The sequence below is a fragment of the Lepisma saccharinum genome, chromosome 11 (assembly GCF_977018435.1).
Source record: "Lepisma saccharinum chromosome 11, izLepSacc3.1, whole genome shotgun sequence".
NCBI lineage: Eukaryota > Metazoa > Arthropoda > Insecta > Zygentoma > Lepismatidae > Lepisma > Lepisma saccharinum.
Window position 1 is genome coordinate 5,072,010 of NC_139239.1, and position 12,151 is coordinate 5,084,160.

The 12,151-nt window shown below is 34.8% G+C and overlaps 1 protein-coding gene across 1 annotated transcript; it reads right to left on the reverse strand.

The window, feature by feature from the left end:
- Positions 1 to 965: 965 nt before the first annotated feature.
- LOC145994604 (uncharacterized) lies at positions 966 to 11,344 on the reverse strand. Its single transcript, XM_083130646.1, has 8 exons — positions 10,824 to 11,344; positions 4,771 to 5,111; positions 4,272 to 4,478; positions 3,667 to 3,844; positions 3,189 to 3,364; positions 2,375 to 2,534; positions 1,850 to 1,977; positions 966 to 1,311 (listed from the first exon to the last, which is right to left on the reverse strand). Exons 1-8 carry the CDS (start codon positions 10,888 to 10,890, stop codon positions 976 to 978), a joined length of 1,593 nt encoding a protein of 530 aa, XP_082986772.1. The 5' UTR covers positions 10,891 to 11,344; the 3' UTR covers positions 966 to 975.
- Between the last annotated feature and the right edge of the window lie 807 nt (positions 11,345 to 12,151).

The window sequence follows — 12,151 nt, forward strand, 5'->3', positions numbered from 1 at the left end:
TCTTCCATAATTTGGCTTGGATGAAATTTGACAATGTATCTGATTGCAACAACTGTGCAACATAATCAAAAACTCTTTCAAATACAAAAGGGATAGAGAAAAGCAGAGTCAGAATATTATGTAGGGGAATGAAATGTCCTTTGGATTGCACTGGAGTAAGGACACGTTTGCCAGAAATGACTCTGTTTTCTAACCTTGTTCCTATCACATATTCAATAGGCCTAACCAAATATTTATTGCTCTCTAAATACTTTATTCTTAAATATTCCGATGACAAGCCATCGAAAGCATTCTCTAGCAAACCAAGTTTTCTTACAACTGATTCTTGATTTATTGGGTTTGGTGACTGAAATGCTGCCTTAACTTCTGTTTGTAGGGATGACAATAGAGGTCCATAGAAGTTTGTTACCATTGATATAATGTGTTGGATCTGTGACCTAGTTAAATCTGCTCTTGCATACAACTGTGAAATGAATGTTACACATTCCAACTGAATGTTTTCCCCAAATAAGTTATCATCAATTAATTGAAGGTGTGTATCTATACCCTGATCATTAGTTGGTTCACTGCTTTCAAATTCAACAGGCACATCAGAACTTGCAGTATTTTCAATATCAGAACTTGCAGTAATTTCAATATCACAACCTGCATGATGTGTTCTCCTGTGGTGTTTCCTAAATGATTTTATGCCAATGAAGTCTCGTAAACAACCATCATCACGACATTTGAATACACCATTTGAAGATATCATGTGCTGAAATTTTAAGTGCAATATTAGTGCTGAAAAATTTGGATAATGGTTGTTACAAATATAACACAACACCATTTTGTACTATATGGTAAAACACACAAATCTGAATTTGTTACATATGACAACAGTCTACCCTTACATCTAGGTTTAGGCTTAATATATTTCACTATATTACTAACATTGCAAGTAAGTTCTCATTAAAAAAGAGCATTCATAACAAGAAATCACAATCCAATGAGGTCAATCAGTAAAGTGTTCACCGACATAATGTGCTTGTCAGATTTTGTAGAAATGTTGTACACACATTTTTGAAGCAGAAGCCACAAGTGTTCTCCCTCTCTTGGGTATTCGGCATTCAGAGTGAAGAAACTCTTGAAGCAGATGTCTACTGCCTTCAGCACGCTATCAAACAAGTACCAAGTACTATTGATTATTGCATATGAAGCAGTAATGCTTCTCAAAGAAGGTCCCACCAAAATCACAAGCGGTTGTCTTGTGAGACCATATGAGGCCAATTTCCTATTCTTGTCTTCAATGAATTGCTCAACATCTCCAATTCCCTACAAATTAAATTTTTTTTTGGCAAATTAATACAGCTGGGAGGATCAACACAAGTAAAAGAAAACAAAATTATTGCTTAAACATAATTCCCTTGGCTTTCAAGTTATGAAATGAATTATTGAAAATATTAATTATGCAAGTTAACAACAAATACACTCTGCATACCTAATGATCCACCTAAAATACTACCTGCATCTGTTTCCATAAGCATAGCATAAGCTTGGTAAGTATATTTTGAAATATCAGAGATAAAGTTATAAATACATACATAAACATATATAAACTTGTAAAGCAGGCTTAATATGAGACATTTGCATTAAACAGCTTGGTACATTAACTATCCTAAAACTTTTTAACATGCCTCAATATCTCCAATTTACCATATATTATTAAAAAATCCAAATGCTGAAATTTGAAATATTTACAATAACAAAATCTACATGTATTTATTCTTGATGTCATATTTACTTAATATATCTGCAATTCAAACATGGCCTGAAATAATTAGTTTATAAGTTATTAAGCCTTAATAGTTACCTTTATGTGACAGACAAAGCTATCCTGAGACTCCTTCACAGTTGGTTTCCAAGTTTTCTTATGCCTTATCTGGGTAGTTGAACGGCACAACTGACTCAGCAAAATCAGTATTATAGCTGCTTTAGTATCTGAAAAAATATTGTTGGCATTACAATTTATCCTATTGACAGAGGTTATTTTTCTCATCCATTGCTGTACGTGGCAAATACTTCTTTTAAAAAAAGAAAATAATTTTCGAGTTTGAAAGAAAAAATCTGCAGTGCAAGTTGAGTGCAAATTATTTGATTCTTGGTGTTTTCAAGTGACAATCAACAATTAATATGTACATTGAAGGAAAGTTACAAGAGGCTACATTATCAAAATATGTCCACATATTACACACTGGTTGCTATAACTTTCATATGATATAATCTCCATGAATGAAGGGGAACTAAGTATTTGATGAAAGTTAATATTTAAGCCTAAAATAAATTTTAAAAATCTACATTGCATAATAGCAAGGAAAATAAATCATGAAGTTATTACCTCTTGTAGCAGATTCATCGTCTAAGACACTTAAAAGTTCTACTGATGCATCATCTTTGAGCCTGTCAACCATTAAGTTTGTCAGCTTCTTAGATATAGACTCCCATTCTGCAAATAATGGTCTGTGATTGGGAAAAATTCTCTTGAAGTCTAGATCAATCTGTGAAAATTAAAAAACATTAATACAATGTCTCATCTTCATACAAAGTCTTATCTACCTATCTAAAGTCACTATTTGTGCTCTCTTTATGCACAGGTAGGCTAATCAGAGCTGGACCTACAGTTTAATGCAGAATCTGAACTACCCAAACACACTGTAGCAGAGTTCATTAACATGTGACAATATAGTTTGTCCCCCCCCCCTCTTTAATGGCTGCTGTAGTTTGATAGAGGATCTCCGAGTATAAACATTGTGTTGTGAAAAGGGCGTTGAAGTGGCAAAACATTTGCGTAAAAGAGTCACAGCAAAGTGTAATCTAAATGTACAGGGTTTGACATGGTGTAAATTTAAGTTAGGTATCCTCTGAAAGGAAGTGTTTTTATGTGACCAATTTTTTTTTTGGAGTTTTCACATTCTTACGTTAGTCGTTTACATACCATTGACTGCATATGCTTTCTCGAAATGCCCCATGAAATGAATGACATAAGTGCACTTCATAAATGTGATTGAGACAAATGTCACCCCTTCCCATCCCTTAAAAAGGCAAGGAATATGATCTCTACAGCGTAGCCATGGTGCTAGAAGTTCACTTTGAATCAGCAGCCACCAACAATTCAACTAATGAAAGAACAATGATGTCTGAGATATGCTTACCAGTGTGTAGCCTAGAGGTTGTTTCAATGCTGGCCACAATGATAACACTTCCTGTACAGTTTTACTCTCTTGCCTGGAACGAAATTTGAATGTCTTCTTCCAGTGTTCAATCACATCATTCCATGGCTCAACATTGTATTGAAGCCATGCTTTGCTGTCAGTGTTTTCATCATAATCTGGAAGGTAATGGAAATATACACAATATTGAGGTTAACAACAAACTCTAGAAGTTACTAGAATAGTACACAAGATTGATTGATTTGGTGTTTTAAGTCCACTTTATGCACAGTAAGGATAACTGGGACTGAACCTACAGTTTAAAGTGGGATCCGAACCACCATGAGCCTCCACCGGGTACCGAACCCGGTACAATAGTGCACAAGAATAAGCCTACCATAAAAAAACTGTAATACTGACATTCACATAATTTAAGAACTTCTACAGTGGCATTTACAGTATATTCAATTATCCAGCTTACCTGTCAAACCATCTTCCACAGAACTGGTGTCCGGTATATGTTGGTTACGCTGTCTCACAGCACCTATTACACCACTTCTACGTAATGTTCTCCTGGTATTTCGGTATCGATCCACAAGTTTTCCTTTCGAAATTTTCTGATCTGGTCCTTGAGCCTTTGGTTCTATGTAATAAATTTCCTGCAAAACATTTAAGTTCTGTCAAACACACAAGTTAACTAGAATCAATAAATATGAACATTGAATGTCTAAAACAATTTTGTGAAAATATATTAAGATGTATAATGTCTTATACATCTATACATATCTAATAGACATTAGTTTGGCTTAAGTTCAAAGAAACCTCACTATGCTAGTTCAATTAGACATATGTACATAGTGACTAAGTACAACATGTTATTTTTTATTTAAAAAAATAAAAATACTTTTAACAGCACTAGAATGGTTCAGTCAGATTGGAATTATACTTGAATAAACAAACAAAACATATTTGTACCTTAGTCACTCAAAATCAGCCTTTACTTACAATTCAGTAGCATTTCATATACAAAAAAGTAATCTCATTTAATCTAGCAACGTAAAGATTTAACTTCATCCTGTGTCATACCTTTTGCTCTGTTGGAAAAACCTCTGTAATTTTGATACTCAAATCCAGGAATACCTCGTTCGATAAATGGGTATTTATTTGTAGGAAATGGTCGACAATCAGTGACACTAGTTGTCGCCTATTTTGTGCACTCAGGCGACCATTCTTCTGGTAATCGATAAGAATTTTTTTCCCATGCAGTTTCTCATTCAGAAATTCTTCCAATATCTGCAACATGGAAAAGCACCATATTAGTGAGTCATTTGTAGGTTTGTTTGTGGGAGGAGAGCATGCAAGCATTGTCATCTTCAAGATCTTGAACTATTCACAGTAACACACACACACACAGAGAGAGAGAGAGAGAGAGAGAGAGAGAGAGAGAGAGAGAGAGTGAGAGAGATAGACAGATTGAGATTTTCCTGAATGTGAAACTTTAGTCTGCACATGCATGTAACCTAAGAAGTTTCCCCAATATTCACATACGAAGATTACATAATTAAATTTTGGGCATAAAACTTACAAAGTCTGATAACTTCATTATTTTACAGAGCGGCTGTTGTGCATCATCATTAATGTTCAAAACAGTAGGTTGCCTTTTTCTGCATGGTTCAGATACTTCTTCCTTCTGTAAGGAATTATCATTATCTGAAGTAATTTCTAGTGGATCATGCTCGAGATTTATGTTTGAGTCTGTAAAGGACACTGAGCCATCATCCATCACACTGCATGTTACATAATTATCTATTCCTCTGAATTCTCTCCACTTTGTAAGAAACTTTGCTCTTGTTCCAATTTTGGGGATTAACTTGCCAATCAACTCTTCTGTGAGGACATTAAATGCCTCATCATCAATTTCTTCTTCTGAAATTAAAAAAAAAATTCAAAAATAGGTCTACATTACACTGGTGTGTTAATAACTATTGAAGTATCATTTACCAACAGGTTTGAAGTGTAAGTTCAAATGTGCAAAAATATTTTAGCTATTTTAAGTAAATTGTCTCTTGCAGTTAGTTAATTTTATGTCGGAAACTATTTTTTCCAGGAATTTTACTTTCGACCCTCACATTTTACTGAGACAAAACTATCCATTATTAGTTTTGGTTCTTGCACTCGGTGAATAGTATGAAAATTTTAATAAAATTAACCCATGGCACAACAGACCATAAGGACCTATGCCTACATACATACTGTTGGCTTTACTCCCACCTGTCGAGGTAAAGTTTCTTTCACCAGGTTACATTATTCATTTGTAATTCCCCAGTTTCCTAATGACACACAGACAGAAACCTCAAGAGAAAAGTTATGCTTTAAACCAGGATTCGAACCTGCATGCATCTCATAGCTGGAGCCCAAAGCATGACACCTTAGACCTCACGAATATGGTGCAGGACATGAATATTGCAATATTTTGAACAAAGTCTTATTTGGAAAGTTAATTAATTCACAGAAATATATTACTGTACAAACATGCAAGTTCTCTGATTATGCGTAACAGCAAATTATAAATTTCAACGCAAATATTATGGAATATCTTAAATTACAGGAAAACTTATTTAGAGGGTAAATATAGTTGCTACAAGAAAAGGGTATCTTAAGTCCTATCTTTTCCTTTAAGGAATAATTCATTCCCTGTAAATTTATTTTGTTATTAGTTCCATGTGACACCACATGGAATCGCTCTACAGTGCAAATAATCACTTCTGTATATATTATGCAAATTAAGGAATGATTGCTGCGTGATGGCTATGCACACCTATATATAACATTCCTACTGTGATTTGGACAAGTATAGAGCTATGAACAAGTTAAATATGTGTAGAACATTGCAATTTACATATTATTGCTTTTCAAATTTCTTAATTAAAAATGTGCATGTACTCAGCTCTGTTCTCAACATATTTTCTGATGCAGGGAGGAATTTTGTCTACTTTTAGAAAATAAAATTTCATTTCAGAAAGGCAAGTACTTTACCAGATGGTTAGAATAGCAGAAAGAGTTTCCGCAGGAAAATTATTTTCATCACATAGTTACTTCATTCACTGCCATGGATCTACACAGAACCTTAAGTAATAATTATTTCAATTAGGTTGAGAGATTCTTGAACCTGCCTAACCTACATACCATATTTATTTTTGCCTGAAATTATTTTTTAAGAGATGCATAGAATTTGACTGCTTAATCTAACAACCAGTGCAAATTAAGATGAAATATAATCTGAGAGTTTAGCCAGTCTCACTTGCTCACTTGCCGATCCACCTCAGACTGGAAACTATCATAAAATATTTTTACGCCCTCAGTTCGCAAAGGCAGCAAGAGGGGGGAAGGGGAGGGGGTCCTCACATGATCCTTAAAACAATGGCAACTGAACAAACTATATACCACTGCACAAGTTTAGATGCTAATAACTGTTGAATAAAGTGAAAAGTAATGTTTTCTCCAAAACTAATAAGAGAATAATGTTGGCTCTGTTGAAAAATGCTGCACATGTAGTTCGTAGCAGTCAATGAGTGCATAATATTTCAAGTTGATGAACCACTGATAGCAGTTAACGGACACACTAGTATAAAGTTTCAGTACTCTTACATTACAACAGAGGCTGCATATTCTAATGAATTCCTTCTCCATACAGTTTTGAAATATATTCCCCAATATGGACTAGTCAAATTAATTACATGAACTTCACAACAATATTCAAAATGCAGAAACTCATTCTGTTACGAAAATGTATATCTCAGAAATGAACACAAGTAAGTACCTCATCAGATTGTTAGAATAGCAGAAACTGTTTTTGCAGGAAAATTATTTTCATCATGTAGTTACATGCTATTTCTCTCACTACCATGGATCTATAAGTTAAATTATTTACACAGAACCTTAAGTGTGTGGTTTAACAATTCAACGATCCTTAAGTAAGGAAGCTAGAAGGAAGGAAGTGAGGACAGACCTAAGTGCCTTGTGAGACTTGCATTAACCTTTGTACAAAAATAAATCCCCACTCACAGACAAATGGAGAAAACATAATTACTAATCCAGTGAGAGACTCCAGAATTTTACACTTAAAGTGATTTAGAAAATTAATGCGTAAGTCAACTTTGAATATGCAATCACAGTTGATTTGTGGTTGTATTTTTCACCAGAAATTCCACAATCATATGTGCAAAAGGTTTAAATCTAGATGCTTTTATTTTCAGAATTTCAAACCATGCTCTTTTGGAACTATATTATGATTCATGTTAAAGAATACTGGGTTCTGCACAATACTCTTTGCTTGAGATGCATTTTTGTTAAAAAAACAAACGACAATTTGTACTGCTACTGCAAGTGTCACATGACATACGATTGAAGGGGTACGTTAATAATTCTGGTTTAGGGCTGTTAGCATTAAAATTACTTCTGTAAATACTTCCAACATGTGACAATGCAATTCCTGGTTTCAGCACTATCTGCTCTTCTCATCACCTGATGAAGGTAGTTGTGGTCAATATTAACAAAAAATCTCATACAAGGCAATCTGTATCTCATTTAAAAATGAACGTTTTCATTCACCAGGTGGTGAGAAGAACAGAAATCAGTGCTTGCATCAATGTATGTACTCAGGTTCTTAAATAAAAATTTCACACATTCTCAAAAACTTTCATTAAATCACTCAAAAGAGACAGTAAAATATTATTAAAATAAAATGTCAATGTAATTATTTAGGCCTTGACTATTTTCACCAGATGGTGAGAATAGCATTATGACTATCTTCACTAGGTGGTGAAAATAGCATGTGGGTCTATTTTCACAAGGGAATGAGAACAGCGTATGTGGCTATATTAACCAGGAAAATAATTACCTGAATCATACCACAATATTGTCCTATCTCATTTTACTATATTCATTTGCAGTGTTGATAACTTACTGCTAAAAAGGTATTTTAAATTAAAAATGGGTGTTGCTACTACTGTGACCACGTAGTGAGAATAGCAGAAAGTGCTGAAGACCGGGAATTACATGATCACATGATGGGAAGTATTTACAGAAGTAATTTGAATGCTAATATCACTAAACCTGACCTGCCTAACCTAACAATGAAAGCATTTAGGAATGTAATATCCTTCATACTCATGTGACATATTGGCAGCACCAGTCCATCATGTGGTATTTTCCCAACTCCATGTCAAACAAAAGAAAATATTTGTCTCCTGCATGAAAATAATTGCACACAGACGTAAGCTTCGTACACAAGTATTTATCTAAGTAATTCTAATGCTAATAGCACTATTCCTTACCTGCCTAACCTAACAATGAAAGCATTTAAAACGTAATACCCCCTCACCCTCATGTGACACATTGGCAGCACCAGTCCATTGTGCGGTATTTTCCCAACTCCATGGCATACAGAAAAAAAATACTTATCTACTGCACGAAAATAATTGCACACATACGTAAGCTTCGTACACAAGTATTGGAACGACTTGAGATGACCGGACCCCTCTCCGATTTTCTTCATATTTGGGATACTCACTAATTGAGGCTTCCTAATCACGAATCTGAAGTTAAAATTTGTCGGAAACATCTAGAAATTGCAAAATAAGCTAAAATAAGGAGTTAGTTTTCGGAATGGAAACTGTCGATTTTCGTGATTTTATTTGTTTCACAACCAAATTCCTGATACTATCACAACACCAAATTTTAACTATGTTTGCCTAACCTAACCGAAACTAACCTAACCACGCGCCAATGGTTCAGTAAGTATGAGCAGTACTATAAAAATCGGAGAGCGGTCCGGTTGCGAAAATTGATTTGCTTATTTTGCAATTTCTAGACGTTTCCGACAAATTTTAACTTTAGATTCATGATTAGGATGCCTCAATTAATGAGTATGTCAAATATGAAGAAAATCGGAGAGGGGTCCGGTCATCTCAAGTCATACCCAAGTAATTTTAATGCTAATAGCACTAAACCTGACCTGCCTAACCTAACAATGAAAGCAATTGGGAACATAATAGCCCCTCATACTCATGTGACATATTGGCAGCACCAGTCCATTGTGTGGTATTTTCCCAACTCCATGGCATGCAGAAAAAAAAGTACTTTGTTTCCTGCACGAAAATAATTGCACACAGACGTAAGCTTTGTACACATCAGCAACCAAAGAATACACACATCGATGTAGCAGGCCACGCCAGGTTGTAGATCATGCACATAGTTTAAAATCTTGTGAAAATAACTCAAAAGGTAGCTTCACCACCTGGTGAAAATAGTCACTCAGAATTATTAACACAGAGTAACAGGCTTCATCAGGTGGTAAAACTACATTTTGTTCTATTTTCAGAAAGTCACATTATTTTTCATGTCTACCTTGTATGAAATTTCTCTTTTGGTACCTCTACCAAAAAAATAATCCATTAGCACCTTTCTAAAAAAATAATGAGTGGGAAATTTCTGTAGTTGAGTATGTTAGTCAGGTTTCAATAGCTCTCTCATATTAATCTTGATTTTTACATTTTCCAGCTAGTTACTTAACTTTGAAATCAATTGATTGAGTGAAATATTAGCCATAATTTAGTAAAAGTTCCTTACTTTACATAATATTCTGCAGAAATGCTTTTTTCATTTACAGGCTGCAGCACCGTAACATGTCCAAGAATTTCAATTTTCACCAATACTAATTTTGAATGGTAAATTATCACACAACACATACAGTTTCAACTAAAAATTTATTAATTGAAACTTGCTGTGTAATCATCATTTTTGATAATATTAAAGACTACAAAAAAAAAAAAAGATTTAAGGCACGTGCTACATGCAGTATCCCCTCGTGGTGAAATAAAATCTCATGAAAGTAACACATTTTCTTCAAATAAACTGTTCTAATTTTCTGTAATTTGCATTTGGATGGAAGTTGCAGAAAACTTAAATTGCAAAGATAGAAGTCTAGACCTAGGGGCACTTTAAACCATGTGGCAACTATCTTGCAATAGTACAAACACGCATGCTGCACACAAACAAAATAATCTATCTCGAAATTTGCTCTCTATCATAATAATTTTATGCCAGATGCATATTGGTGTAAATGCTTGAGAATACTAAATAATAATAATAATAATAATAAAATCGCCTTTATTGGAGCGGGCGTGTTTCGGCCTCTAGGGCCGTTCTTACAACATAGCCTTGTTTGAAAAAGACGCCATCTTCATAAATATTAGATACATTGTGAACTCGTGGATGATGATAACATTAATTTTGATCACATAAAGCCAAATATGTAAATGCTTTCACACTAGATGGAGTACATTTCCTGGTATAGGTGTACAGCACATAATGGCTATGAACTTGCCTAAATAAGGTTATGTGAATACGAAAAAGTGCTACTTTCGTTAGGTGGATGAAAATTACAAATAACTGTGCATATATACATAAATATATATTCAACTCGCTCTACTATAATGAACGTAGTTAATACTCAGAAGTTCCTTTTTGGCCAACCACTACCACCACGTGGCAACGAAGAAAAGAAAAAAGAAAAGAAATATAATTAGCCTGAAACTTGAATTTTACCTTAAATTATTAATATAATTATTCACTTACCTCGGAAAATCTCGATAAGTGGAGCCAAGCCCCAACTTTCTAATCTCGACTTCACAACATCATCCATTATGAGGGGGAAAAATATTTCTTCTGTTCCGTGGTCCGTATTTTCAGTCCGACGAGCTCGACCACCAAAATCCTAAAGAAATGACCTAGCCTAGACAAAGACTGTCTTTGCCTTGTGGTCACTCGCACTCGTGTTTTGCGCATGCGCTGAGAACAGTCCTGACGCACAAAATTCACTGAAATTCTTGCTGAAATTCACCGTGCGATCGTTCAGATACAGCGGTTTGTGTTTTTGAACGTGCGTACGCCATAACAGACGTATACTTTTAGCGTGTGCGTAATGGTAAATGTTATCTAGTTATTGTAAATTTAACCAAACGTTTTGTTTCTCTTCACTTAAATGTGTATAATTTTGTTTACGAGTACCATATTTCGTCTAACCAAATTTTTTTGTATTCTTAAACAAAATGCTTTAGTAATTACAAGTAACATTTGGTTATCGGAAACAAAAAGCATAACCAAACAACTCAACCAAACTTTTTTGGTAATTCCAAACAAACCAGTTTTTTCTGTGTACTATTCATTAATCAACACCTGTGTCGACAGTGGAACGCAACAATTTGTAGACGTCACGTGCCATCAGGTGATCTTCTGACGTCATGTACTGCCTACCCGGTTGCATACCAACACAGGCACATCCGACACATTGTCATGGTTGTAGCACGGAAACGGTACGTTTCCGGACATGGGTTCCTTTTCCAAATATTGTCTACTCAGTCCCCTCTACTTGCCCTAGAAGTTTGTAAGGGGAATTTCCGAGAACCCTGTATCTTTCTTTGCTTGCCTTCACGTTGACTTAGCTCCTTCCCGCACCTTATCCATGCTGGGCTTGTGGGAGATCCGCTGGCCAGCCAAAAATTTTAACAGTGGCCTTCTACCATTTAAAAGGCACAGTTTACTTTCCTATGTGGTGTTTTTGACCGCGCGTGTCATACATCATATTAACCCGGGAGAAGAGGATCAAATTCATAGGCTTCTTGAAAGGGTCTGGGAGGAGCAACCTGATAAAGAAACTGGAAGGCTATTTGAAAGAGTAAGACGACATATTTTTGGCGATGAAGAATGTGAATCAGAAAATGAATGAAAATGCATCCATACACTGCTCACTCTATATCTGCCGTGATTACATATTTCTTTTAAATATATGGAACGTGCAAATGGAAATATTGACGGTTATGAAAAGGATGTGGAGTAAAGAGGTGAAACAATTAAAAAAAACCTGTAGTAAACTTATTAAGGAACATACTAAATTTGTAAATACA

Coding starts and splice junctions, on each gene's coding strand:
- LOC145994604 (XM_083130646.1), bottom strand. CDS start 10,890: ATGGATGATGTTGTGAAGTCGAGATTAGAAAGTTGGGGCTTGGCTCCA. Junction 4,479..4,770: donor TAATGAAGTTATCAGACTTT/GTAAGTTTTATG, acceptor TCCATGTTGCAG/ATATTGGAAGAATTTCTGAA. Junction 1,312..1,849: donor GCTTTGTCTGTCACATAAAG/GTAACTATTAAG, acceptor TTTAATTTGTAG/GGAATTGGAGATGTTGAGCA.